Below are 24,918 nucleotides of genomic sequence, written 5' to 3' on the forward strand. Positions count from 1 at the left end.
TTGAGAACAAACTCTCTTCCTGAATGCCTGAATGATTTCACGCTTGATCGTTCAACCCAAGTAAAACACATTTCTCTGTAGTTTTAATGCTTTGCTTCTCACTTTTTTTCTCCTCTAACACTCTTAAAGGTCACTGGTGAAGACCTCCGCCATCATTCAACTGTTTAATGGCTTAAAAACTGCTTTCTACACTTTTAACTGTAAAGCCTCTGGTGCCATTTCATTCAGATACTTCCATCATTATTAGGGCTGCATGATACTGGACAAATACGCCTTATGCTACATGACAGAAGTTGTGTCGTTGATCCCAGTTCTAAGAGCAACAAATAATAACTTGACTTTTAGTTGATAATTTGGAAAAGTGGCAGAAGGTAGATCCCAATCCCAATCATCACAAATACTGCAGAAGACCTATTGGATCCCACATCGACCTAAGAGTCTGATAGAAATCAGTCAAGTTTGGTTAAGGAAAAATCATGGTTTGGGGTTACATTCAGTATGAGGGCGTGCGAGAGGTCTGCAGAGTGGATGGCAACATCAACACTTTGAGGTATCGAGACATTTGTGCTGCCCATTACATTACAAACCACAGGAGAGGGAAAATTCTTCAGCAGGATAGCGCTCCTCATACTTAAGTCTCCACATCAAAGTAAAGGTGAGTAATGGGGTAAGATGAAGGAGGAGACATTAAAGATGATTCTAAAGAATCTTGAGTCCTGCAAGAACACTTTCTTTGCCATTTCAGATGTCTTTAATAAGTTATTTGAGTCGCTGCAGAGATGTATGGATGTAGTCGTCCAAGCTCATGGGAGTCAAACACAATATTCATTCTTTTTCCACTGCAGCTTGACTTTATATTCTATACTGGAGATTATTTCTGTTAAGTGACAAGACTTTTACTAATTTATTTAAACTTACTGTCCTAAATAAATCATCAAAAATCAAGGCATTTATTTTGGTCAAATAAGCGTAATCTTTCATATAAGCCACTTTTGATACCAAATGATCAACTAGAAGTCAAGTTATTATTTGTTGTTCCTAAAACTTGGATAGGCGACAAGACTTAAGTCAGTTAGTGTAATTTTGTTGAATATTGTTGATATTTTTCTTGCAATATAACATTTCCCTTGAAAAATGCAATGTTTATTAACTCTGTTTTTCAATAATTTATTTATTTAATGATGTTAAAAGAAACAGATCTAATTGCATTTCCAACTTCCAATTGAAACCAGTGCAATTTCCCACTGCTTCCCAAGCTGGTTTTATATTTCTGTCTGGCATTGCGTCGTGCATCTCTGCTAACTGCGCGTGCTCCTGACGAAACGAACGAGACTTATACTTATACTTGAAGCGTTCACCGTTGTGATATTCTATAAAACAACTGGGTGCGGTCAAAAGACACCCAACGTAAAGTCGAGCGGATAAACAGAGAAGTAGGAACATTCCGGAATTACAACATATCATTAACATCGTTCAAAATTTTTTAAAGTGATTTTTATTCATTATTTTAATTAATTATATTCTCAATTGATTATAAAGATTTTTATAACCTTTAAAATATTTTCATATCTCAGACAGTTCTACCTCTTAAAGTTTATTAAAATATTAGTGACAACAGAACATGGGTTGCTCTACAAATAAATTTTTTAATATGGCAAGAATAAAAGCAAAAAGCGAACTAGCGTACTTGTCGAGTATAAACCAGGCTTCACTCAGGGCTGTCTAAGGTTGTCCTTAATGCACTGAGTTTTCCCCCTCTGATGTACAAAGGGAGAATGTCAATTAAAGTGTTTTTCCAGGCTGTTTTTATCAAATGTGTTCATAAAAAAATAGGATTAATACATTTTATTATTAGAGACTGGGTATATTCACACACTGATGCCCACACAACTGAGTTTAAAAATTGTACTTATACAAGTGATTTTTGCCTAATAGGTCCCCTTTAAATAAATACATGTTCTACCTTTTTTGGTAGATTCACATTTAAAAATAATTCCCTTAAAGTGATAGTTCACTCAAACTTTCATTCATTTTTGGACCACAAATTAAGAGATTTAAGATGAAATCAGAGAGCTCCCTCATCCTCCATACACAGCAATGGTCATGATTGGCTGTTGTCATTTTCCTCACATCTCGACTCAAGCCATAAGTGTTTATTTTTAACTCTGGGATCACCTTTAGGCTGCTCTAATAGTAGAACAGCAACTACTGGAAAGGTGGGGATAGAGATAGTAAGTCATCTGATTGGTCGAATTTAGATAACCAATAGAGTAAATGTAATTTATCACACCTCTTCGATTACGTTTATTGCATATGCTATTATCATGATAACAAAATTTAGCGATTTTTTTTTTATTGTGCAGCCCTAATCACTATCTATTAATCCACTTATTATTATCAATTGATTAACTACACCTCCCGTAAACTAAAGTTTGTCTGGTTTAGCTTTAAATTGCACTTGAAAATTGTGAGATTGTGGATCTGCTTTGTAAATCTTGATGAAATGGTGCCATGGTTCTCCAGGTGTAAAATTCTTCTTATCTGCTTTTGTGTTTGTGTGTTTTGGTTTCAGGTCGTGAGCCAGCGTTTTCCTCAGAACAGCATTGGAGCTGTAGGCAGTGCCATGTTCTTGCGATTCGTGAATCCAGCTATAGTCTCTCCATACGAGGCTGGGATTCTTGACAAAAAACCTCAGCCTAGGATAGAAAGAGGCCTAAAACTCATGTCCAAGGTGTGAATTTTTGTCTGCGCAGAGCTACTAGCATACATTTCAGATATTGTCTTCATGTAAAATATAATATTGGCCTATATTTAGTAGTGCTCAACATATCTGTTTTATAATCAAAGTTTTAATCTGCTGTTTATTTATTATTGTGATCAGTATTATTTTTTTAATAGAAAGGCACATAATTTAGGGCACATAATGTAATAAACAGCATTTTAAAGTCGGTAAAACGGCTGAAAACATCCTAAATAGTCTTTTTTTTCCTGTGGTTTAAATGTATCTCCCTTGACCTTTGAACTTAAGTACCCCCGTTTTAGACCATCAAATCAAGATCAGACACTACAGGATTGACTTCAATTATTGAATTTCTCACCCCTCTGCAGATTCTCCAAAGTATTGCCAACCATGTTTTGTTCACAAAAGAGGAGCACATGAGGCCTTTCAATGACTTTGTGAAGAGTAATTTTGATGCTGCCAGAAGGTAAGTTCATTTAAGAAGTGCTTTATAAGTAGAAACAGGCAAATAATTAAAGTCAGACAATAAACATTTATCACAGTGGAACATATTCAGTAAATCAAACAAAATAATGGTAGAAATCTGGTAGTGTTCTAGTTAGTTCAACATGATTCAGTTCAGTTTAAAGTTCAATTCAATTCAGCTTTATTTGTATAGCGCTTTTACAATGTAGATTGTGTCAAAGCAGCTTCACATAAATGATCATAGTAACTGGAACAGTGTGGTTCAGTAACTGGAACAGTGTGGTTCAGGTTTTAGTGTTTAAGTTCAGTTCAGTTCAGTTTAGCTCAGTTCAGTGTGATTTAATCATTACTGAGAGTTCAAACACTGAAGAGCAAATTCATCGATGCGTAGCTCTACCAATCCTGAACCATGCGAGGCAGTGGCGACAGCGGAGAGGGAAAAAAAAACTTCACCTGATGGGAGTGAAGAAAAAAAACCTTGAGAGAACCAGACTCAGTTGGGCACGACCATTTTAATTTCTCCGCTGGCGTGTTAGTGTTAGTTCAACCAAAAATAAAAATTCTGTTATTAACTACTCACCTTTATGTTGTTTCAAATCCTGGAGACCTTTGTTCAAATTAAGATGGAATAAGAGTGCTCCCTCATCCTCTGTTGGTAGAAATGGTCACATGATGTTTAAAGTCCATAAAAGGAATGGAAAATATTGTCAAAATGTTTGATATGACTTCAACTGTAATCATACGAAGCTCCAAGAACACTTTTGTGCACCAAATAAAAAGTAAAAACTACTTTGTCTTCTGTTCTTTGTCAGGTAATCAAGATGTGCATTTAGTGCGTATTTCCTGTAGTAAACGCACATCATTATCTGATACAGAGCAGATAATCCGGTTTATTTGAGGGAGCACTGTTTTTTTTATCAGTAGTATTATTTTTTGAATAGAAAAAGGGCACATAATATAATAAACAGCATTTTAAAGTCGGTAAAACTGCTGAAAACATCCTAAATAGTCTTTTTATGCTAGTTACATGTGAATTTTTGCATTTTCTGTGGTTTAAATGTATCCCCCTTGACCTGGCAAACAAAATCATTTTGATTTTTTTTTTTTTGGGTGAACAAAACAGTTCTTGGAGCTTCGTTTGATTACAGTTGAACCACTAAAGATACTTGACATGTTTTGAGGATGTTTTTAATTCCTCTTCTGGACTTTGAATGTCTCGTTTGGACCATTGCTGTCTATGGAGAGTCTGAGAGCTCTTAGATTTGATCTAAAACATCTTAATTTGTGCTCTGAAGATGAATGAAGGTCTCAGGGGACTGAAACGATTGATAAATAAAATTAACTTTCTTTTTTGTGTGATCTAACGCTTCAGTACTGATGTCATTGTTGCTTTAGAAAGTGATTATCAATCTTCAGGATTTAAATTCTGTCAGTGGCTAGGTTAATCTTTGTGTTTTCCTCCTAGATTTTTCCTGGACATCGCCTCTGATTGCCCTGCTAGCGACTCTCTCAACCATAGCCTGTCCTTTATTAGTGATGGGAACGTTCTGGCTCTGCACAGACTGCTGTGGAACAATCAAGAAAAAATTGGCCAGTATTTATCTAGCAACAGGTGAGCGGCTCTGTTTTTTCTTATAGTTTTTTCTTTTGATTGGTGTCATTCAGGACAAAATAAAAAATACATTTAGCATTCTCTTAAAGGGGACCTATTATACCCCTTTTTAAAAGATAAGTCTCTGATGTCCTCATCAGTGTTTATGTGAGGTTTTAGCTCCAAATACCAAATAATGTTTTATAACTCTTTAGAACTGCCCGTTTTAGGCTTTGATCCTAATTGTGCCATTTTGGTGACTGTCACTTTAAATTTAAATGAGATTGTGCTCTTTACAAAAAAGAGTGGAGCTACAAATGCATATGTGTAAGCATAGTGGCAGATTCAAAGACAAGACTAATGTCTATTGCTAATGACACTTGCCTGCTTGGTTTGGGACATTTGAAGCTATGTATCGATGGATTTGGTCTTCAGTGTTTAGAATTTCAGCAGTGAAACTTAAACCACATTGAACTGAACTAAACTGAACTGAAACTCTGAAAACTGAACTCACACAGTTAAGTTACTATAATCGTCTATGTTAAGCTGCTTTGACACAATGTACATTGCAAAATTGCTATAGAAATAAATTTGAATTGAACTAATGAGGGAGAGATGGTCACTAGTAGGCGGGGCTTTCCCCCTCTGATGACACGTACAAAGGGAGAATGTCAATCAAAGGCTGTTTCTCGATATGCGTTCTTGTCTGTACTTGTGTTCTTGTGTCCTTGTGAAAGTCATCAACCGTCGCCAAAGTACTGTTCCAATTCAAAGTTCACATCTTGCCAAGTACAGATAAAATTCCCAGATGTGTACTTGCTCTGCCCCTTTGGCCAAGGATGCATCGAGAGGTGACTTGTGCCAACTTGCGAAACTCAGGTATCCCATTGCAGCTAAACCAGCAAACGCTAATGGTGGAGAATGGTTTTAAAAATACACCTTTACTGTGCTGTGTCACAAAATAAAGTTTTAAGAGTTTTTCAGGCGGGAATGTAGTTGTATTTAAATCGGCAGTTTATTCACAAAGATAGCGCGTCTTCCAGCGGGAGCTCCATCATCACCTCCCCCGCAGAGAGCAGCTTCACTTCGGCCAGTCCATCTCGGATGTACCGCTGAATCTCATATCTCCATTGTAATTAAAACATGATATTTAATTCATCATGTGAATATCTAACGGACAGTTTTTGGTCTTATAAATCTATTATTTGTTCTCAGGTGTATTATTTTGACAGTATTATTTTGTTACCTTTTATAATTGTCTTTATGTTACTGTGTTGTACGATGTTTGTCTTTGTTTACCATCGTAATCTTTATTTCTTATTGTGTATATACTTGAATAATTAACGTTACCATTGTAGTTTATTAAATCTGATAATCACACGTGTCTGTGTATAATAACTCATTTTACTTTACATTCATATGGATTTATGTTTACATTTTGTCAAATTTTAAACTTTTGATTTTTTGTAAAATCAAAAATGTAGATTTATAATATTAATATAATGTTAATTACAGGGCCGTCCTTTTATATATGAATCCATGGTGAGGTAAGCGACGTTATAAAGTACGCTGCCGTTCCATTTGAAGAAGTTCCGACTTGTGTCCTTGCATCCTCTGTAGTTCGTTCTTCCAAATGTGAACTTGGCAAGTCTGAATTTCCAAGGACGCAAGTCTGAACTTTGCATACTTGGTATTGAGAAACAGCCAGCAAGTTTTTGCAGACTTTTTTTTCATCGTTTTTAACAAGAGTGATTTAAAAAAAAAAATTAAAACATTTTTACCATTACAAGCTGGCTAATTTTACAAATTGTTGCCACACAACTGTGCTTAAACCCCATATAAAGCTGATTTTTGCATAATTGGTCACATTCAACATGCACACTGTTATTTTTAAAACTTAAACCTAAAGAAAAAATTGGTTTTGATATAAAATTTGTAATCTGTATGTGTATTTTGCAGCAAAATTTACTATGTTTAAATTTATGTTATGTGCTGTGGGCTAAATGTACTTAAATGCGTACAATACATGCAATTTTAAGATTTTATAACGGATATATTTGGGCAGTCTGTTCTTCTATGGTCACATCTTGTGACAAAATGTCTAGATTTTGTTTTGTTTGGATGTCTTTAGTCCATGTGGTGTATTTATTATAGTATTTTAATCAAACAGAATTTTAAAGTAAATCAGGACCCATTCTGTCAAACACAGCTCTAGACTCGTGTTTTCTTCCTGCACATTAGGCCAGTTGTACAAATGGGGGTTGAGCAATTCGTAGGATTAGATTCTTGGAATTCAGTTTGGTGCTCATTCAAATCTGTATATATTGCCTGGATGCTGATTTGCAATTTTACTTTCCATTCTCAGCTAGTTTCTGTCTCGTCTGGTTGTTTGATTGTGCTACTATATTGACTGACTGGCATGATTTATTTTAATTTTATAAAAAATATTGCAAAGTAAGCACATTATTGGTTATGATTTTCAGATTCTCAATGAAGATTCTGGTGATTGATGTATAATCTTTCCTAATCCTCAGGGATCATAAAGCAGTCGGAAGAAGGCCTTTTGATAAGATGGCCACCCTGCTCGCTTACCTGGGTCCCCCAGAACACAAACCTGTGGCAGATACTCACTGGTCCAGTTTGAATCTTACCAGCTCCAAATTTGAGGAGTTCATGACAAGGTAAAAATTGCTGGATGGAAAAAAAAAATAAATATTGTAACAACAAACCACTGTTATCCAATAACTTGCCCAATTACCGAATTTGTCTAGTTAACATTGAAGTTGAATACTAGTATCTTGCAAAATAAGTAATAAAATATATTGCGTTGTAACTATGGCAAATACAAAAAAACTGTTATTAGAAATTAATTAATTAATTTGTTTTTATTTATGTTCATTAAATTGACCACTTGATAATAGAGTAAGAAAAATACACAGCAGTTATCTGAGGTAAATTGGAAAACAAGACCAATTACCTAGTAAACAACAAAATACTTATAACACATTTTTATTAATTATTATCAATAAAATGAATTAATGTTGTTTTAAAAATATTTTGATAATAATTATTTATTATTATTTGAATTATTACAATTGAATAAATTACAATTAAATACATTTATTGTTTGTTTGTTTTTTGTTGCGAAGTCTGATTTTATTATCCTCTAAAGGACTGGTCTGAAGGACCACCAACACTGCATGTTTTGGATGTGTCTTTTGTCTGTCACACCCTTTACAGGTCCTTCAGTCTCTGCTAATGAGTTGATGATCTGAATCAGGTGGGTTTTTTTTAAAGATACGTGGCAAATGTGCAGAGCTGGTGGTCCTTAAGGAACATGGTTTAGAAACACTGCTCTAAAGCATATTTGAAGTTTTTCATTTATTAACTGTTCTTCTGTTTCTTTAGGCACCAGGTCCATGAGAAAGAAGAGTTCAAAGCATTGAAGACTCTACACATCTTCTACCAGGCTGGAACATCAAAGAACGGAAACCCTGTGTTTTACTATGTGACGCGCAGGTAAGACTTTTTGATTGAAAAAAAAAGCAAACAGCATTCTTTTGGAAGTTTTATTGTTTCAAACAGGAACTGTAACTAACGACAGAGATTCACCTTTGTTGATTACATTAAACATTACATTTTACATTAAATACATTGTAACGGTTGCCTAACAGCAATGAATGGACCCTTTTCACAAGCCTGTTTAACGTCCATCAGCATCTTAAATCTTTAAGTTTTTAATATTTACATTTTTTAGAAAACATATGAATATTTATATGTATTTATGTATGTAGAATATCATGTTAGCTTCAAATAACAAAACGAATTATCGCATATGCGAGACGTTACTAATGCAGAGTCTATGGGGCAGAGAGTAAATTTGACGTTATTCTTTTATTATCACTGCCGTCATCAGTCTCACACAATTTTTTTTTTTACCTTTTCTGAAAGTCTTTATAATTTGGATTTTTGTTTTTTTATTATTTGAGCAAATAAGATTGTAAAAAAATTATTTGTTGTATTTTCCCATTCACTGCGTTCTAAGTTTCCCCAACTATGACGACTTCCGCTACTGAGGAACCTTTAAATGTGAAAAGGGTCTGTTAAAAGTACCAGAAGTGCTGTGAAATGTGCATTTTTGTTTAATGTGTGACGTGATTTGAACTGAAACATAAAGACAGGGCGGGGCATACAGTAACCCTCTCCCTCTTAAAAAAACAGCCAATAGCATTTTGTTATTATCACAGCTTTACTAGTGAGAGTGATTGAACTCAAGCGCTTACAGCAATAGCATCTTGGAGGGGGCAGGACATGTCAGACACTAGAGAGCATTTGATTGGTTGAAAGATTTGCTAAGAAACTGAAGTATGAGGTAATAATAATAATAATAATGTCTTATATTCATAGGCACATTTCAAGATGCTTACAGTAGCATAACATAAAACACAAGCATTAAAAGCACATTAAACCGCATATTAAACCTTCAGATCATCGAAATGAGATTTAAAATGGAAACTTGTGTCCAGCTGGCGAATGTGCAAAGGTAAGGAATTCCACAGCTAAAAGACCTACCACCAAATGAGCTTATCTTGAATTAAAAACGGATAATAGTTCAGCAGTAAATGATGTCAGAGAGCGCAAAGGAGTGTACATATGGAGAAGATCAGAAATCGAATGTATTTAAAAATATTTCAATCATATTTAAAAATATACATCGTATATCCATTCATGCAGAACTGACAAAACTGCAAGCTTTGGATGTTTCTATCTTCTTTACACACAGAAAAAAGGCATTTGTGAAATGTGTGGTTTCGTTTCCTAAGGAATGTAGAATAAAAAGAGAATGTTTGTAATCGTGCGGATCACTACTTCTTGAAAAAAAACAACTTCTTCATGCAAATTGTGGAGCACACTAGCTTAAAGATATCCTTAAGGAGATAGTTCACCCATAAATTTAAAACTAACTCACTACTTACTCACCTTCAATTTGTTTCAAAGCTTTTTTGAGTTTTTTTTTTTCTGTTAAACTTGAAAGAAGATAGTTTGAAGAAAGCTAAAATCCTGTAACCATTGACTTCCATAGTAGGAAAAACAAGTAATATGAAAGCCAATGGTTACAGCTTTCTCTATCTCTTGTGTTCAAAAAGAAACTCAAACAGGTTTGGAACATGTAGAGCAGTTGTTTCAAAGTGGGGGTCATGGGACAATAATAGGGGGTCGCTTGGTGTTTGCCAAAAGTCAAATAAATTTGATTACTCTATTAGAATGACCATATTTCATCCATAACCTACAGAAAATAAAACTAGTAGTTAATAGTTACATAAAAAACAACAATGATCAGCTTTTAAATGTTTTTTTTCATAGAATTGGTCTGTTAACGTTAAATTAACAACACAGCAATTACGTCAGCTGCAGCAGATGATGTTAATATTAAATTAAATTAATAAATGACTATAAAAATACATGGTTGTTAGAATGTTGCACTTTTTTTTCTGGTGTCAGCATGCTCATGTTTATATGGGCCTATTGTTTTGCGTGCAGTGTTTGGATATTTATAACCACCTCAGAAGATAGTGGGGGTTGCAAGTCACCAGTATTGTTATTTTGTGGGTTGCGAGCTGAAAAATTTGGGAACCTGTGATATAAATAATTACAGAATTCTCATTTTTGGGTGAACTGTCCCTTTAAAACTAACGTACTCTCAAAAATGACATTTGCTGCCTGTTCGGACTACTTAAATTGAGCTGAAACAACACAGTTCTTGATTTTAATTTTTAACTTACTTGTTTTATGTTCAATCCACTTAAATTTGTGCAAACTAACAAGTTAACTTGACTCCATGTTCTCCACAATCGATTATGTGAAGCACAGCATTGTTTTTTACAGTTTAGTGAAACTAATGTCTAACAAACTTAATTATGATGATTCAAAGGGACTTTAACCGTACAGCATGTGCGTTTTTTAGGACTCTAATAAGTCTCTACCTTCAGAAAACATAAGGCATGTTATGGTATCATCTGTTGAAAATGTAGAGCCATGAACACAAGGAGCAGATGTTTGAAGCTGTTCATCATGGAGGAAGAGGAGGAGCTGTGAGCGTTGTTTTCACTGAGCGTTGCATCTTCATAAGCTGTGCTGGATGGGTTGTCATTGCTGGATGGAGTAGTGTTCCACATAAGCCCATTCGTGCTGCTGGTGGAGCTTCCTGCATTGGTCCCATTGGTTTTCTGGTTGCCTCCGTTTTGGGTGGCGTTGTATGGGTTAGCAGAGCCGGATGAATTGGTTCCGTTTTTCAGGCCTGTGATGTTGTAGTAAATTGTGGTGTTGTTTGTACCACTAATAATCTGCATCTGGAGCAGTATACAACTAAATATCATAACCAGCAGCACCAGGCAGCTGTCCACTCTTAGAGCCATTTCTCTGACCTGAGGAAGAACGCACAAATGATTAATATTTTAACTATGTCCTTGGTGGTGTGCAGTTTCTTTAAACTTTGTCATGATGACAGTAATCATGACAGCTTAAAGTGCAATTGAAGGGCTTAATTAGGATAACTAGGCAAGTTAGGGTAATTAGGCAAGTCATTGGCTGTTTCTCAATTCCTAGAATGCAGAGAGGGGACTTGCATTCACATGGAGAGTGGTCTTGCCAGGTCACCTCAGAAGAATAAACTCGGGAGACAGCGAGAACAGAGAACATCTCCTGTTAGAAATGAGATGCTACATTCTTCCTGATGGTCATGTGACCCTCACATATTTTTGATGAAAAATTATTTAAACATTACAGCCTTCATACAATACATGTTTTCCCCCTTTTTTAATAAAACATACACAAAAACCTTACAAATATACTTTGCATTACACAAATAAAACAGATTTTAATATGAATTTCAGCAAACAAACATCATTAACCATTTGACTGCCCGCTCTACCAAATTTTTGACCCTGTTTTGACTGTTTTAAATAATGACAGTTGAAGTCATTTAAAGAATGACTGTTTTAGATAATGGTTTACACACACACACAGCATAGTTGGTTAACAAAGAAATCAATCAACCTTAATCCTGTTGCACTACTAAGCTTGATTTTGGTTTATTGTAAAAAAAAAAAAAAAAAAACAAAGACACATGTTAAATGAGAATCTGAAATATTGTACGGCATTCTTCAAAAAATGATGATTTAGTTTTCAAAAATATATATTTTTTGAATATTTTGCTTTTAATAAATTAGTCCTACACTTCATATTTTCAGATTTTTCATAGTATATTTTACCATAAACCGACATATCAGCCATTTGGTAGAGGTTGATATTTTAGAAATTATGGGATGTGTTGAAAAAAAAGAAGCATTAAATGTAAGGCGAAGTGGCGCAGTAGGTAGTGCTGTCACCTCTTAGCAAGAAGGTTGGTGGTTCGAGCCTCGGCTCAGTTGGCGTTTCTGAGTGGAGTTTGCATGTTCTCCCTGCGTTTGCGTGGGTTTCCTCTGGGTGCTCCGGTTTCCCCCACAGTCCAAAGACATGCGGTACAGGTGAATTGGGTTGGCTAAATTGTCCGTAGTGTATGAGTGTTTGTGTGAATGTGTGTGTGGATGTTTCCCAGAGATGGGTTGCGGCTGGTAGGGCATCCGCTGCGTAAAAACTTGCTGGAAAAGTTGGCGGTTCATTCCGCTGGGGCGACCCCGGATTAATAAAGGGACTATGCTGAGTGTGTTAACTAGTGACAACAGGAGAAAAGAAATGCAATCCAAATATTTTTTTTTTGGTCAGGCTGATGTTAGTTAATGTGTTTATGCCTTTATTAAGATTTTCATGTTAATGTTTACATTCATCGTCTTATTTGGGGAAATTCCTGAGATAAATAAAATATATCTCTGAACTTAAATAATTAAACGGGTATAGGGAATGCTGCACATCCACCTCCTTTCTCGAGTGAATTTTGCGCTCAAGTCTGCATCCTCAATATCAAGAACAAATCCGGGAACTTTCATCCATGCTTTGTTCTTTCGGTCTTATGTTGAACTGAACTTTGACGTTTGATGATGACATTACATGAGAATGCATTTTGAGAAACAGACATTGTATAAAGGGTTTGGGCAGTGGTTTTAAGTGGTTTGTTCTTTAGACAAAAATATTGCTTAAAGGGGCTAATAATATTGACTTCAAAATAGTTTTTTTTAAAGACTTTTTCCAGAAGAAAAAATATTATAGGGAATACTGTGAAAATTTCCTTGTTGTGTCAAATGTTGTTTGGGAAATATTTGAAAAAGAAAAAAATCGCAGGAGGGTGAATCATTTTGACTTCAACTGTACATGGAGATGGAGACAAAATGATTAGCCCTCCTGTAAATTTATTATTAAATATTTATTAAGTGATGTTTAAGCAAGGATGTTTTCCACAGTATTTCCTGGTGTACTTTATGTTCTAGAGAATCTGGAATCTGGAATACATAAAATGATTAAAAAACAACACAAAACGAGTTTAATATTATTACGCTCTGAGTAAAGTTTATATACACTCAGAATTGGACTGAAATAACCCAGCATTTTTTTTTTACAGTTTATTAACTGCCAACCCCCAGTGTAAAGCCCAAAATCACTTCTTTCCAACGATACATGAACTGTGAATGTAGAGCAGATTATTCAGCAACTGTTACTGTTTTAATTTAGGAAGGTCATTTTTGAGAAAGTGCCTCTGATGGTGAGGAAAAGGACACCGATATAGTCTCAGAAACTTTTTGCTGGAATCTCATTCATCTTCATTAAAATTAAAACAAACTCATGAGACAATTGGCTTTCAATGCATATTTTTACTAGGTTATTACATTCATGTTTTCATGTGTTTGTAATATTTGTTTGTAAAACAAATATTGAAGACTACAATTTTTCTTTCTCAAGAATTCATAATGTATATCTTTTTTTATTTATTTTTTATTTTTTTTTACTTTCTAGAAAGACCATAGTAAAGCTCAGAGTGTCTCCTTTCCAATGATACCTAATCTTTGTTTGTAGCTCACTGGGGTCAAGACCTGTTACTGTTTAAAGTTATGGATGTGTCAATCCTCAGAAGTGAGTGCTGGCTAACAGGTTAAGAATATTTGCTTTACGGCTCATAACTTCATCTTCAGTATATATCATTGAATATCAGAGAAAATATTACATTTTTTAGGGAGGTTGAACATCATTTATTCATGTTTAATATTAACATCAGTCCAAGTGAATTTAGTGTAAATAATCTGGAAAAATTGCTCATGTACTCACCAAGTGTTGTGCTTAAATGATGATGGTGTCTTGTCCCTCTGAGTGGTAATGTGCAGTTTTTCTAAATGCGGTTGCTTTTAATAGAGACACCACTCATAGATGTCACATGATTCTTCAAATAGGAGGGAAGGTGTGCCTTTTGTTTAACAAATGGTTTGTTTTTTTTTTTTTTTTAGAGGTTTCATGGTTGTTATTGCAAAACTTGCTTGTGTTTTTCTGTTTAAGGCAAAGGGATTTTCAGATATCATCTTTTAAAAGTTTGTATAGCTACATAGCTTGATAACCCCACTTAATAGTTTGTTAGTTGATTTGGTAATAATGATTTGGTGAATTCAACATGGCATGCGTTTTGCCAGAACAATCATCCATGAGAGTGAATGCATTATCATTAGACAAATAAATGCTTTTCTAGCTGTAAAATCTTGATAAAATCACCTTATGTATTTCTAGAGTGTTTAAGTTGATTTGTAGCTTATTCAATGGTTTAAAGGAAGAAAAAGAGTTAAATAGTTCAATTTGATCATTTTTTAATCTATTAATCGTTATCTGGGTCTTGCAGCAACACTTTTAGCTTAGCTTTGCATAAATCATTGAATCAGATTAGACCATTTGCATCTCTCTCGAAAAATGTAATGTGTATTGATATTATGCAGATTCTGACTGGTGGTTTAAGTGTAGAGCTTGGTGTTGGGGACTATTTTCAGGCACTGCGTAGTATTTTTGCACCTGCTGCAACCATGGTACTGCAGCCATGGTACAGTAGCAAATTCCCTGACTATTATGCCAGAAATAGAGTGAAACTTCTAGCAATATCTGCTTAGAAAATACCAACCTTTCTTTTTCTGTTAGTCTTAGTACATGATGTAACAACATAAGAGTCTTTAAGAGGCTTTACATTTTTTAAATTAATTTTTTTTTTCTTTTGAGCATGATGTTAATGGTCTAATCTGATTCAATGATTTATGCTAAGCTAAGCTAAAAGTGTTTTTAAAGTGCACTTATTTTTAAAAACAGTCTAGGGCTAGTTATGTCATGTCCACCAAAGAGTAGTATTTGTATTATTTGTGCTATGTCTCTTGTGTGGAATTATCTTTGAAGTTATACATGTTTATCTGTGAAAAATGTTTCTGTTTATGAGTAAGTTGACCTAAAACAACTTTTAGAATTGTGTAAATAATAATCAGTGTCAACCGATATCGCTGAATAGTTAAAAAAAATCTCAATGCAATCGTTAATATTTTATCATATTTTTATTATTTGTTTTCTTTAATTTTTTTGTTAATTTATTGTATAATGATGTTCTCTTGATCACAATGTCTGTTGCCCTTTGTTCATATTTACATTGTTTTATTGTAGTGATAACAATTTAAATGCATTCATTTAAATGATTAGAATGGTCCTGAAAGTATGTGGATTGTCAGAAGTTAATCAGAATAACCTATGAAATATGACCTGCACCTATTTTTGTGTGAACTTGCATGTCCAACAATATTTCTGGATAAAAATGATACTGTAAGACTGTTTAATTCCATAACATTTTTAGTCCATTTTAAGTCTCCATGATATGTTAAACAGAGAAATCCATTTTGATAACATTAATTTGTAGTAAAATACAGTTTAGAAGATGGACAGTGAACATAGGGAGAGTGTACCACTGATTAATCCATAGACCGAGCCAAAAATGCAGCCTGAGCTTGCAATTTTGCTGAGGTTCTGATTGGGTCTTTTCTCGCTCCGTGTGCAAAGAATGGTTATCCTTTGAGTAGTGGAGATGGTGGTGAAGAGGTCATCTGGTGTGACCGAAGCATCGGTGGTTGATTGAGAAACCTTTGAAGTTGAAGTAAAAAGAGCACAATTTCTGAAAGATTCCTCCTCCTGGTGCTCCTAGATCTTGTTAGATCATCCCGAGTGTTTATAAGAGACGTCCTGGACCAGAAGTGTGTGGTGATTGCTTGGACATCAGGATGGCTTGGTTCCTCGGTGCCAAAAACAAATAGTGGAAGTGTGTAGGTGCTAGAATGTCCAACAATACTTCTTGCTGTGCCTCAGATAGAAATTATACTGTAAGACTGTTTAATTCCATAACATTTTTCATCCATTTTAAGTCTCCATGAAATGTTAAACAGAGAAATCCAATTTGATAACATGATTTTATAGTAAGACCCAGTTTAGAAGATGAGCATTGGGGACATTAAGAAGAGCATACCACAGAATAATTCATAGACAGAGTCAAAAAATGCGTCCTGAGCTTGCTATTTTACATAGGTTCTGATTGGGTCTTTTCACGCTGCGTGTGCAAAGAGTGGTAGTCCTACGAGTAGTGGAGATGGTGGTGAAGATGTCATCTGGTGTGACCGAAGCATCGGTGGTTGATTGAGAAACCTTTGAAGTTGAGGTAAAAAGAGCACCATTTCTGAAAGACTCCTCCTCCTGGGTGCTCCTAGATCTTGTTAGATCATCCCGAGTCTTTATAAGAGACGTCCCAGATCAGAGGTGTGTAATGACTGCTTGAACATAAGGATGGCTTGGTTCCTCAGTTCCAGAGACGTATGGTGAAAGTGTGTAGGTGCCAAAGTTTCCAACAATACTTCTTGTTGTGCCTCAGATAGAAATGATACTGTAAGACTGTTAAATTCCATAACATTTAAAGTCCATTTTTGATTTTATAGTAAGATCCAGTTTAGAAGATGGAAAGTGTGGTCATTAGGAAAAGCGTCCCACAAATTAATCCATAAACAGAGCCAAAAATGCATCCAGAGCTTGCAGTTTTACTGAGGTTCTGATTGGGTCTTTTCACGCTCCGTGTGCGAAGAGTGGTTGTCCTACGAGTAGTGGAGATGGTGGTGAAGATATCATCTGGTGTGACCGAAGCATCGGTGGTTGATTGAGAAACCTTCGCAGTTGAAGTAAAAAGAGCACCATTTCTGAAAGATTCCTCCTCCTGGGTGCTTTCAGATCTAGTTAGATCATCCCGAGTGTTTATAAGAGACGTCCCAGACCAGAAGTGTGTGGTGACTGCTTGGATATAAGGATGGCTTGGTTCCTCGGTTCCAAAGACGTATGGTGAGAGTGTCTATGTGCCAAAATGCCAGCTCCCCGTCCTGACAGGGAGAGGGGGTGGGACTGGACTACTAATTTCCAAAGAATGGAAATTTACTCTGATACCGTCCCTGCCAACAATCAGCTCCTTTGAATTCCATGCAGTCACCATTATCCACCCCTTCTACATAAATGTGGTTGTCATCTACCGCCCACCAGGTAAATTAGGTCACTTCCTAGATGAACTGGATGTTCTTCTCTCATCTTTTTCTAATTTTGCCACTCCCTTATTGGTGCTAGGTGACTTCAACATTTACGTTGACAAACCGCAAGCTGCAGACTTTCAGACTCTGCTTGCCTCTTTTGACCTAAAAAGAGCACCTACTTCTGCTACCCACAAATCAGGTAATCAGCTAGACCTTATTTACACACGACACTGCTTCACTGATCAAACAATAGTAACTCCACTACAAATATCTGATCATTTCCTTCTGTCTCTCAACATCCACATTACTCCTGAGCCGCCACACACTCCAACACTGGTTACCTTTCGCAGAAACCTACGATCTCTCTCACCCAATAGACTATCCACCATTGTTTCAGACTCTCTTCCTCCATCTCGCAAACTCACTGCACTTGATTCGAACAGTGCCACTAATACACTCTGCTCCACACTAGCATCATGTCTAGACCGATTATGTCCTCTTGCATCCAGGCCAGCCCGTGCCAGTCCTCCTGCACCCTGGCTCTCGGATGCTCTCCGTGAGCATCGCTCAAAACTTCGGGCTGCAGAGAGAATTTGGCGGAAAACTAAAAATCCTGCACATCTCTTAACATACCAAACTCTTCTGTCCTCTTTCTCAGCTGAGGTTACTTCTGCAAAGCAGACGTATTACCGTCTGAAAATCAACAATGCCACTAATCCTCGCCTACTTTTTAAAACATTTTCCTCCCTCCTCTATCCTCCTCCTCCACCCGCATCCTCCACACTTACTACTGATGACTTTGCTACATTCTTCTGCACCAAAACTGCAAAAATCAGTGCTCAATTTGCTGCACCTACAACAAACACGCAAGATACAACACCAACACCACACACACTCACCTCTTTTTCTCAGCTCTCTGAGTCTGAGGTGTCCAAACTTGTGCTATCTAGCCATGCAACCACCTGTCCACTCGATCCCATTCCCTCTCATCTCTTGCAAGCCATCTCTCCTGCAGTCATACCAACACTGACTCACATAATTAACACATCTCTTGACTCTGGTTTATTCCCCACTACATTTAAGCAGGCTAGGGTAACCCCACTGCTAAAGAAACCCAACCTGGACCATACGCTACTTGAAAACTACAGACCAGTATCCCTGCTTCCATTCATGGCCAAGATTCTGGAGAAAGTAGTGTTCAATCAAGTCCTGGACTTTCTTACTCAAAACAATCTCATGGACAACAAGCAATCCGGCTTTAAGAAAGGCCACTCAACTGAGACTGCCCTGCTCTCGGTCGTGGAGGATCCCAGACTGGCTAAAGCAGACTCTAAATCATCAGTCCTCATTTTGCTGGACTTGTCAGCTGCTTTTGACACTGTCAACCACCAGATCCTGCTATCTACGCTTGAGTCACTGGGCGTTGCGGGCACTGTTATACAATGGTTTAGATCTTACCTCTCTGACAGGTCATTCAGGGTGTCTTGGAGGGGAGAGGTGTCCAACCTACAGCATCTAAACACTGGGGTACCTCAAGGCTCTGTTCTTGGGCCACTTCTCTTCTCCATCTACACATCATCTCTAGGACCAGTCATCCAGAGACATGGATTCTCCTACCACTGCTATGCTGATGACACCCAGCTATACCTCTCTTTTCATCCTGATGATCCCTCGGTTCCAGCTCGTATCTCAGCCTGCCTGTTGGATATTTCACACTGGATGAAAGATCATCATCTTCAGCTGAACCTCGCAAAAACGGAAATGCTTGTAGTTTCTGCCAACCCGACTCTACACCATAACTTTTCAATCCAGATGGATGGGGCAACCATTACTGCATCCAAAATGGTGAAAAGCCTTGGAGTAACGATTGATGACCAACTAAACTTCTCTGACCACATTTCTAGAACTGCTCGATCGTGCAGATTTGCACTCTATAACATCAGAAAGATCCGACCCTTCTTATCTGAACATGCAGCTCAACTCCTTGTTCAAGCTCTTGTTCTCTCCAAACTGGATTACTGCAACTCTCTACTAGCTGGGCTTCCAGCTAACTCTATCAAGCCTCTTCAACTGCTCCAGAATGCAGCAGCACGAGTTGTCTTCAATGAACCTAAACGAGCACATGTCACTCCGCTGCTAGTCCGTTTGCACTGGCTGCCAGTTGCTGCTCGCATCAAATTCAAAACTCTGATGTTTGCCTACAAAGTGACTTCTGGCCTAGCACCTTCTTATCTGCACTCACTTCTGCAGATCTATGTGCCCTCCAGAAACTTGCGTTCTGTGAATGAACGTCGCCTCGTGGTTCCATCCCAAAGAGGGAAAAAATCACTTTCGCGAACGCTCACGCTCAATCTGCCCAGTTGGTGGAATGAACTCCCTAACTGCATCAGAACAGCAGAGTCACTCGCTATTTTCAAGAAACGACTAAAAACTCAACTATTTAGTCTCCACTTCACTTCCTAAGCTGCAATTGCCTCTTTGAATATCACACTAATTGTACAAAAAAAAAAAAAAAAAAAAAAAAAAAAAAAAAAAAAAAAAAAAAAACTACTAACACTTCCCTTCTTAGACTTTACAGACCTGAAACTTGCCTTTAGTACTTATTCATTGTTGCTGTTAGTTGTGTAAATTGCTTCCTTGTCCTCATTTGTAAGTCGCTTTGGATAAAAGCGTCTGCTAAATGACTAAATGTAAATGTAAATGTAAATGTCCTGGTCAAATGAGCCTCTCCACAGGTGTACCAGGTGTGGCAGGGGCATCCTAAAACTCGGGCCGGAGTTTGTTTGGTCCACAGTAACAAATAGCTGATGTTGGCTGTTTCTTCACAAGCCCAAGGATTGTCCCCTAGAGTGATGAGCTTCAGACTTTCCAGATGCTCAAACGCCTCTTCGTTTACAGCGGTGAAACGGTTTGCGTGCAAGTAAAACTGAGCCAGCTTGTGCAGCCGCATCAGGGATCCTGGCAGAATTTGGACTAGAGTATTATGGGATAGATCCACTACTTCCAGGTTATGGGGCATGTTGGTAGGTACCGTCCAGAACTTGTTGTGACTGAGGTTGAGAGCCTTCAAGTTGGGGAGCGTGTTGTTGATGAAGACCACACGCTCCAGTTTATTGACTGACAGATCCAGAACTCTGAGGTTCCACTGGTACGCGGTGTCATCTTTATTTAGCACACGTAGACGGTTTCCAGAGATGTTGATCTCCCACAGTGCCCTTGGTAGCGAGGCTGGGAAATGCAGCAGACGGTTGTAGGAGATGTCCAGGATGCGAAGGTGGGTGAAGGAGCTTAGGTGGTGGTCTAGGTCTGAGAGCCGGTTGTGGGTCAGGTTGAGGGATTGAATGTTCCTCTGCAGGCCCAATGGAAGATGTCTAAACCCCCTCCAGGAGCAGTCAACTGTCCGATGACTGTCGCTACAGGAGCAAACTGTAGGACATTCGGCATGAACGTATGAACACATAATCCAGAGTAAGAGCAGGAAGGATGTCACTCTACACTCTTGTATCTTCATGGTGTTCCTGTGGACAATAGAAAGAGATTTGTTTGCTGAACGCAAGATTGTTTATTACATCATATGTGTTATGTTTCACTGATTAGCAGTAATATGCAATATTTTGTGTACCTTTTTAAAGATGAGTATACCAGTGAGTATAGTAAATAGAGATATCAGATGTCTAAGCTTTATGGATTATATTGAGTCACTTACCCTGGCTGTTGAATGTAATATGTGTCTTATTATAGTTGATAATATAATTATCTGATTATAATTCAGATGAAATCTTATTACAAAATGTACTATTTTTGAGCGATTTACTGATTGCAGAAGTCTAATTACAGAAAATGTAATGAATTATGAATTGTTATTTTTTGTCATTTGCATTTTAATGAAAATGCCTCTGACAGCAAGTAATGACATTCAGTCTGATCTTTAGTAAATCTGATTAACTGTTGAGTTTATTCATTAGGGGTTGTCTAATTAATCATTCGGAATCAACTATTGAGTGTGGTTACACAACAAAAAGTTTAAATATTTGTGTCTGATAAATTTTTATAAATGAGTTTTTAGTAATTCACTATGTGTCTGATTATAAGTCTGATGTACATACTTTAGCAAATCTGATTATTTGGTTAATAATTGGTTATTTGACAAATTTGGTTAATATGAGTCATGATGAGCATCTGAATACACAGAGAAACGACCTATGTGTCTGATAATGTCATTAACAGTCTTATTACAGAAAGTATTATATTTAAGCAATGGCAATAAGTATGACTATTTTATGCAATGCTGTTTGTCTAATTATAATGCTGATGAAAGTTAGTGTCTGACTTTGAGTCTGATGATGGTGTATAAACGACATTCAAACTTTAGAAAATCTGATTATATTGAACTATAAGCAATAAAACCATATATTGAACATTTGATTGTCTGATAATAGAACGTGTAATTAGTAATGAGTTCTAGTAAGTGTCTAACTTTAATTAAGTGCTATTTGTATCTGATTACAGCAGAGTCTGATTATGCGAATCTGATTACACTAGGTTTGAAATAAATGTAATTAAATAAACAAATAATAATGTATAATCAAATTAGCCTGATTATATTGAGTGATGATAATGAGCCATCTCTGGTTATAGTATATTAAAGCAATGGCTGTAAATATTTCTAACTATAATGCTGATGAAAGTTAGTATCTGACCTTCTTGAATCTGATACTATATAATAGTATATAGAATGACATATAGTGTATATAAATGACATTAAAATTTGAGCAAATCTGATTATATTAGACAATTGATTAGCTCTGATAATAGTACATTTAATTAATATGAGCTGTAGTAAGAGTCTAACTTTTAGTAAGTTACATTTGTATCTGATTACAGCAGAGTCTAATTATGCTGAATCTGATTACACTAAATCATAAATAAATGAGGGCAATGCATTTAGTTCTTTTGAGTGATGAAGCAATTGTCTAGTAATTGTCTAACCTTAAGAAGCTTGATTATGTCTGATGCTGCGTATTTTTAGCAAATCTGATTATGCATAGTGACTGTTTAGGTCTGTTAACAGTCACGCAGTGATTATTTGGGTAATTTGACATTGAGTAGTAGCAAATGGGTCTGATTATGTGTAATTTAATCTGGTCTGATTACTGTGATAGACTGTGTCTGATTATAGAAAGTATGATTTTAGGTCTGATTTCCTTTTTTTAAATAATGTAGTTCGTGTCAAGTGAGTGTCTGATCCTAGTGAGTTTAAGCATGTCTGATGTTTCATAACTTAAGCAAATCTGATTATATTGAGTGACTGTTTAGGTCTGATGACAGTAAAACAGTGATTAATGTGGTTAATGAAAAGTATGTTACTATATTGTGTTGTGCAATGTGTGTCTGATCAGGATGTCATTAATTCAGTCTGATTACAATGACCAATTTTTTCTGATTAAACAATGTCTGATTAAAAATGGACTGATTTGAATAATGGAATTTGTGTCTAATTAAAATAAAGATTAAAACTTCTATCTGATAATTGTCTGATGACAGAACGACTTTAAATTTGAACGCTAGTCAATCAGAATGATTAAAATTGCAAATATTTAACCTAATTATACTGAGTGATGATAATAACTCATCTCAGGTAATGATAACATGCAGTCTTATTTATAAGATGTTTGTGCATATGTTCCTCCACTTTTGTTTGCAGTTTTGAGAACGTTTAAAGCAATGGGCTGAATTCTGAGTTTCCTCAAATAGCGTTATACATGCAGACATACTACAGAGATTGTTGAAGGTCTTAATGCAGTACCTCTGCAGATCTCCCTCCCTACTTCTGCACGACCACACGCTTAGAATAAAAGCACCATTAATATTAATATCCTTGTGCATCCTTGTTCATATTCTATCACTTAAGCTAAATATGTGGCTGTGAGCGTAACCTTTCCTCAGGTAAGCCATGCTGCATTGTGAGTTCCTTACCTTCTCCTTGTCATCACTGTGCTCTTGTCCTCTTTCTGTCAGTTTTTCTCCATCCCTCACCTCTTTCTTTCTGCTTTGTCTTCAGATCAGGGTTGTTGTGATTTTTTTATTTATTTATATGCTTTCGTTTGTTTTTGTTTTATGCTGCAGTAAAATCCTGTCTTTCTCTGTGCAGGTCCCGTTCTGGGATTGCTATGATAGCGTAGGAGAGAGAGAGAGAGAGAGAGAGAGAGAGAGAGAGAGAGAGAGAGAGAGGCAGAGAGGGGAGATGTAGTAGAGTCTCTACCCTGGTACAGAGAAAGAGAGAGAGGAAGTGCTGACTTCTGTGTTTCCTCTTTAGGATTCCCTCATTCAGCATCCATTTCCTCTGCTTTCTCTTTTCTTTTTCTGCTCCCTCCCTCTCTCTCCTTCCTGTTTTCTTGTTTCTTGGCATCATTAAGCAACACTTAACCTGTAATTCACATCTGAAGATGTTTCAGATTGCTGTGATGGATAACAGTAGTCAATATTTAGTTGAGATTTCACAAACAATATCATCACAGTTAACTGATTGCGCACACATTGTTCAAATTCGTTTCACACAAAACCATTCCCTCAAAATCAGCACTGAAAATATTTAAAATTCTCTATTTCCTGCTACAGTTACTAGTTAAAGGGATAGTTTATCCAAAATTGAAAATTCTGTCATCATTTACTCATTCCTCACTCGCTCAAAACCAAAACAGATGCTGTTTGCCACTGATTTCCTTAGGGATTTTTTTGTACTATAAAAGTTTATAAGACGCAGAAACTAACATTCTTGAGTTCATATATGTTTTAAACCACATAAAGGAGAATAAATTATTAGTAAATTTCCATTTTTGGGTGAACTATTCTTTTAAGTGTGATATCATTCTAAGCACGGTTTTTAGTAATTGATTTAAAACTTCCTCACCACCATGTTCTTGCCCGGCAGGTGTGTGTGCGTCTGAGCTTTGAACAAAAGAGTGTTGGTACGGTACAGAATCTTTTCAGTGCCACTCTCCATCTCTCTTTCTCTTTTTCTCCGCTTTTTTTCCACTCAATCGCTTCATTCTTTCAGAGGCTGCTAATGCTGCTCAGTAGTGCCACATCCTCTGCCTACTAATGGAGATCTGCCCTGTGTGTGTGTGTATGATGTTGTATATTTGTGTTTGTGTGTGTAAATCAAGAGTGCCGCGGTCAGACAGTTTAGCTTAATTCATCTTCACTCAGCTTTTTTTTACATGTGCTGTCTAGTTTTTTTTCAGTTCATCGATCTGTTCATCTAACACACACAGGCACACACATCTAGCTCATATCCTTTTTCCATTCGTCTGATTCTGTGCCATCGGATTTACTCAAGCAGTGTTGATTTATGTTTGCCAGGAAAAAAAATAGGCATTGCCAAATAATGGGTAAAGGGTCAAAGATGAAAAGATGTTTTCAAGCATCAAAACAATAGAAGTTGTTTCTTTGCTGTTCATTTTCTTTGGATTTTTCCAGGGTGTCTCCAGCGTCTTAAACAGCTTTACATTTCAAAAACAAAATTTAAAGCCATAAAAAGTTGTGAATTCACAGAAATGTTGTGTTGTAGGTCTTAAATCATCTGTAATGGGTCTTAATTTTAAAGGTTTTCAAATTAAAGT

General features: G+C 36.4%; 3 protein-coding genes across 8 annotated transcripts in view; 2 read left to right on the top strand and 1 right to left on the bottom strand.

Annotated features, from left to right (window-relative positions):
• Positions 1-24,918, top strand: part of cuedc1a (CUE domain containing 1a) — a 529,149-nt gene that overhangs the window by 177,341 nt on the left and 326,890 nt on the right. The gene's annotated exons all lie outside the window — the stretch shown is intronic.
• nf1b (neurofibromin 1b) overlaps positions 1-24,918 on the top strand; it is a 130,584-nt gene that overhangs the window by 45,615 nt on the left and 60,051 nt on the right. For all 6 annotated transcript variants that reach the window (XR_015501394.1, XR_015501395.1, XR_015501396.1 and 3 more), the window contains 5 exons: positions 2,573-2,731; positions 3,109-3,206; positions 4,671-4,817; positions 7,331-7,477; positions 8,205-8,315. Coding sequence is in view for 2 of the 6 variants with exons in the window: in XM_087271160.1 (XP_087127286.1) it covers positions 2,573-2,731; positions 3,109-3,206; positions 4,671-4,817; positions 7,331-7,477; positions 8,205-8,315 (662 nt within the window). In the remaining 4 variants the exon portion in view is untranslated. The remainder of the gene's footprint in view (positions 1-2,572; positions 2,732-3,108; positions 3,207-4,670; positions 4,818-7,330; positions 7,478-8,204; positions 8,316-24,918) is intronic.
• LOC137496603 (oligodendrocyte-myelin glycoprotein) lies at positions 16,611-23,410 on the bottom strand. Its single transcript, XM_087271231.1, is given in 3 exon segments — positions 16,611-17,149; positions 20,005-20,814; positions 23,273-23,410. Coding segments are annotated over 3 exon segments (1,242 nt in total). The 5' UTR covers positions 23,287-23,410; the 3' UTR covers positions 16,611-16,731.

Source organism: Danio rerio, chromosome 10 (assembly GCF_052040795.2).
Source record: "Danio rerio strain M-AB ecotype USA chromosome 10, GRCz13ab, whole genome shotgun sequence".
Taxonomy (NCBI): domain Eukaryota; kingdom Metazoa; phylum Chordata; class Actinopteri; order Cypriniformes; family Danionidae; genus Danio; species Danio rerio.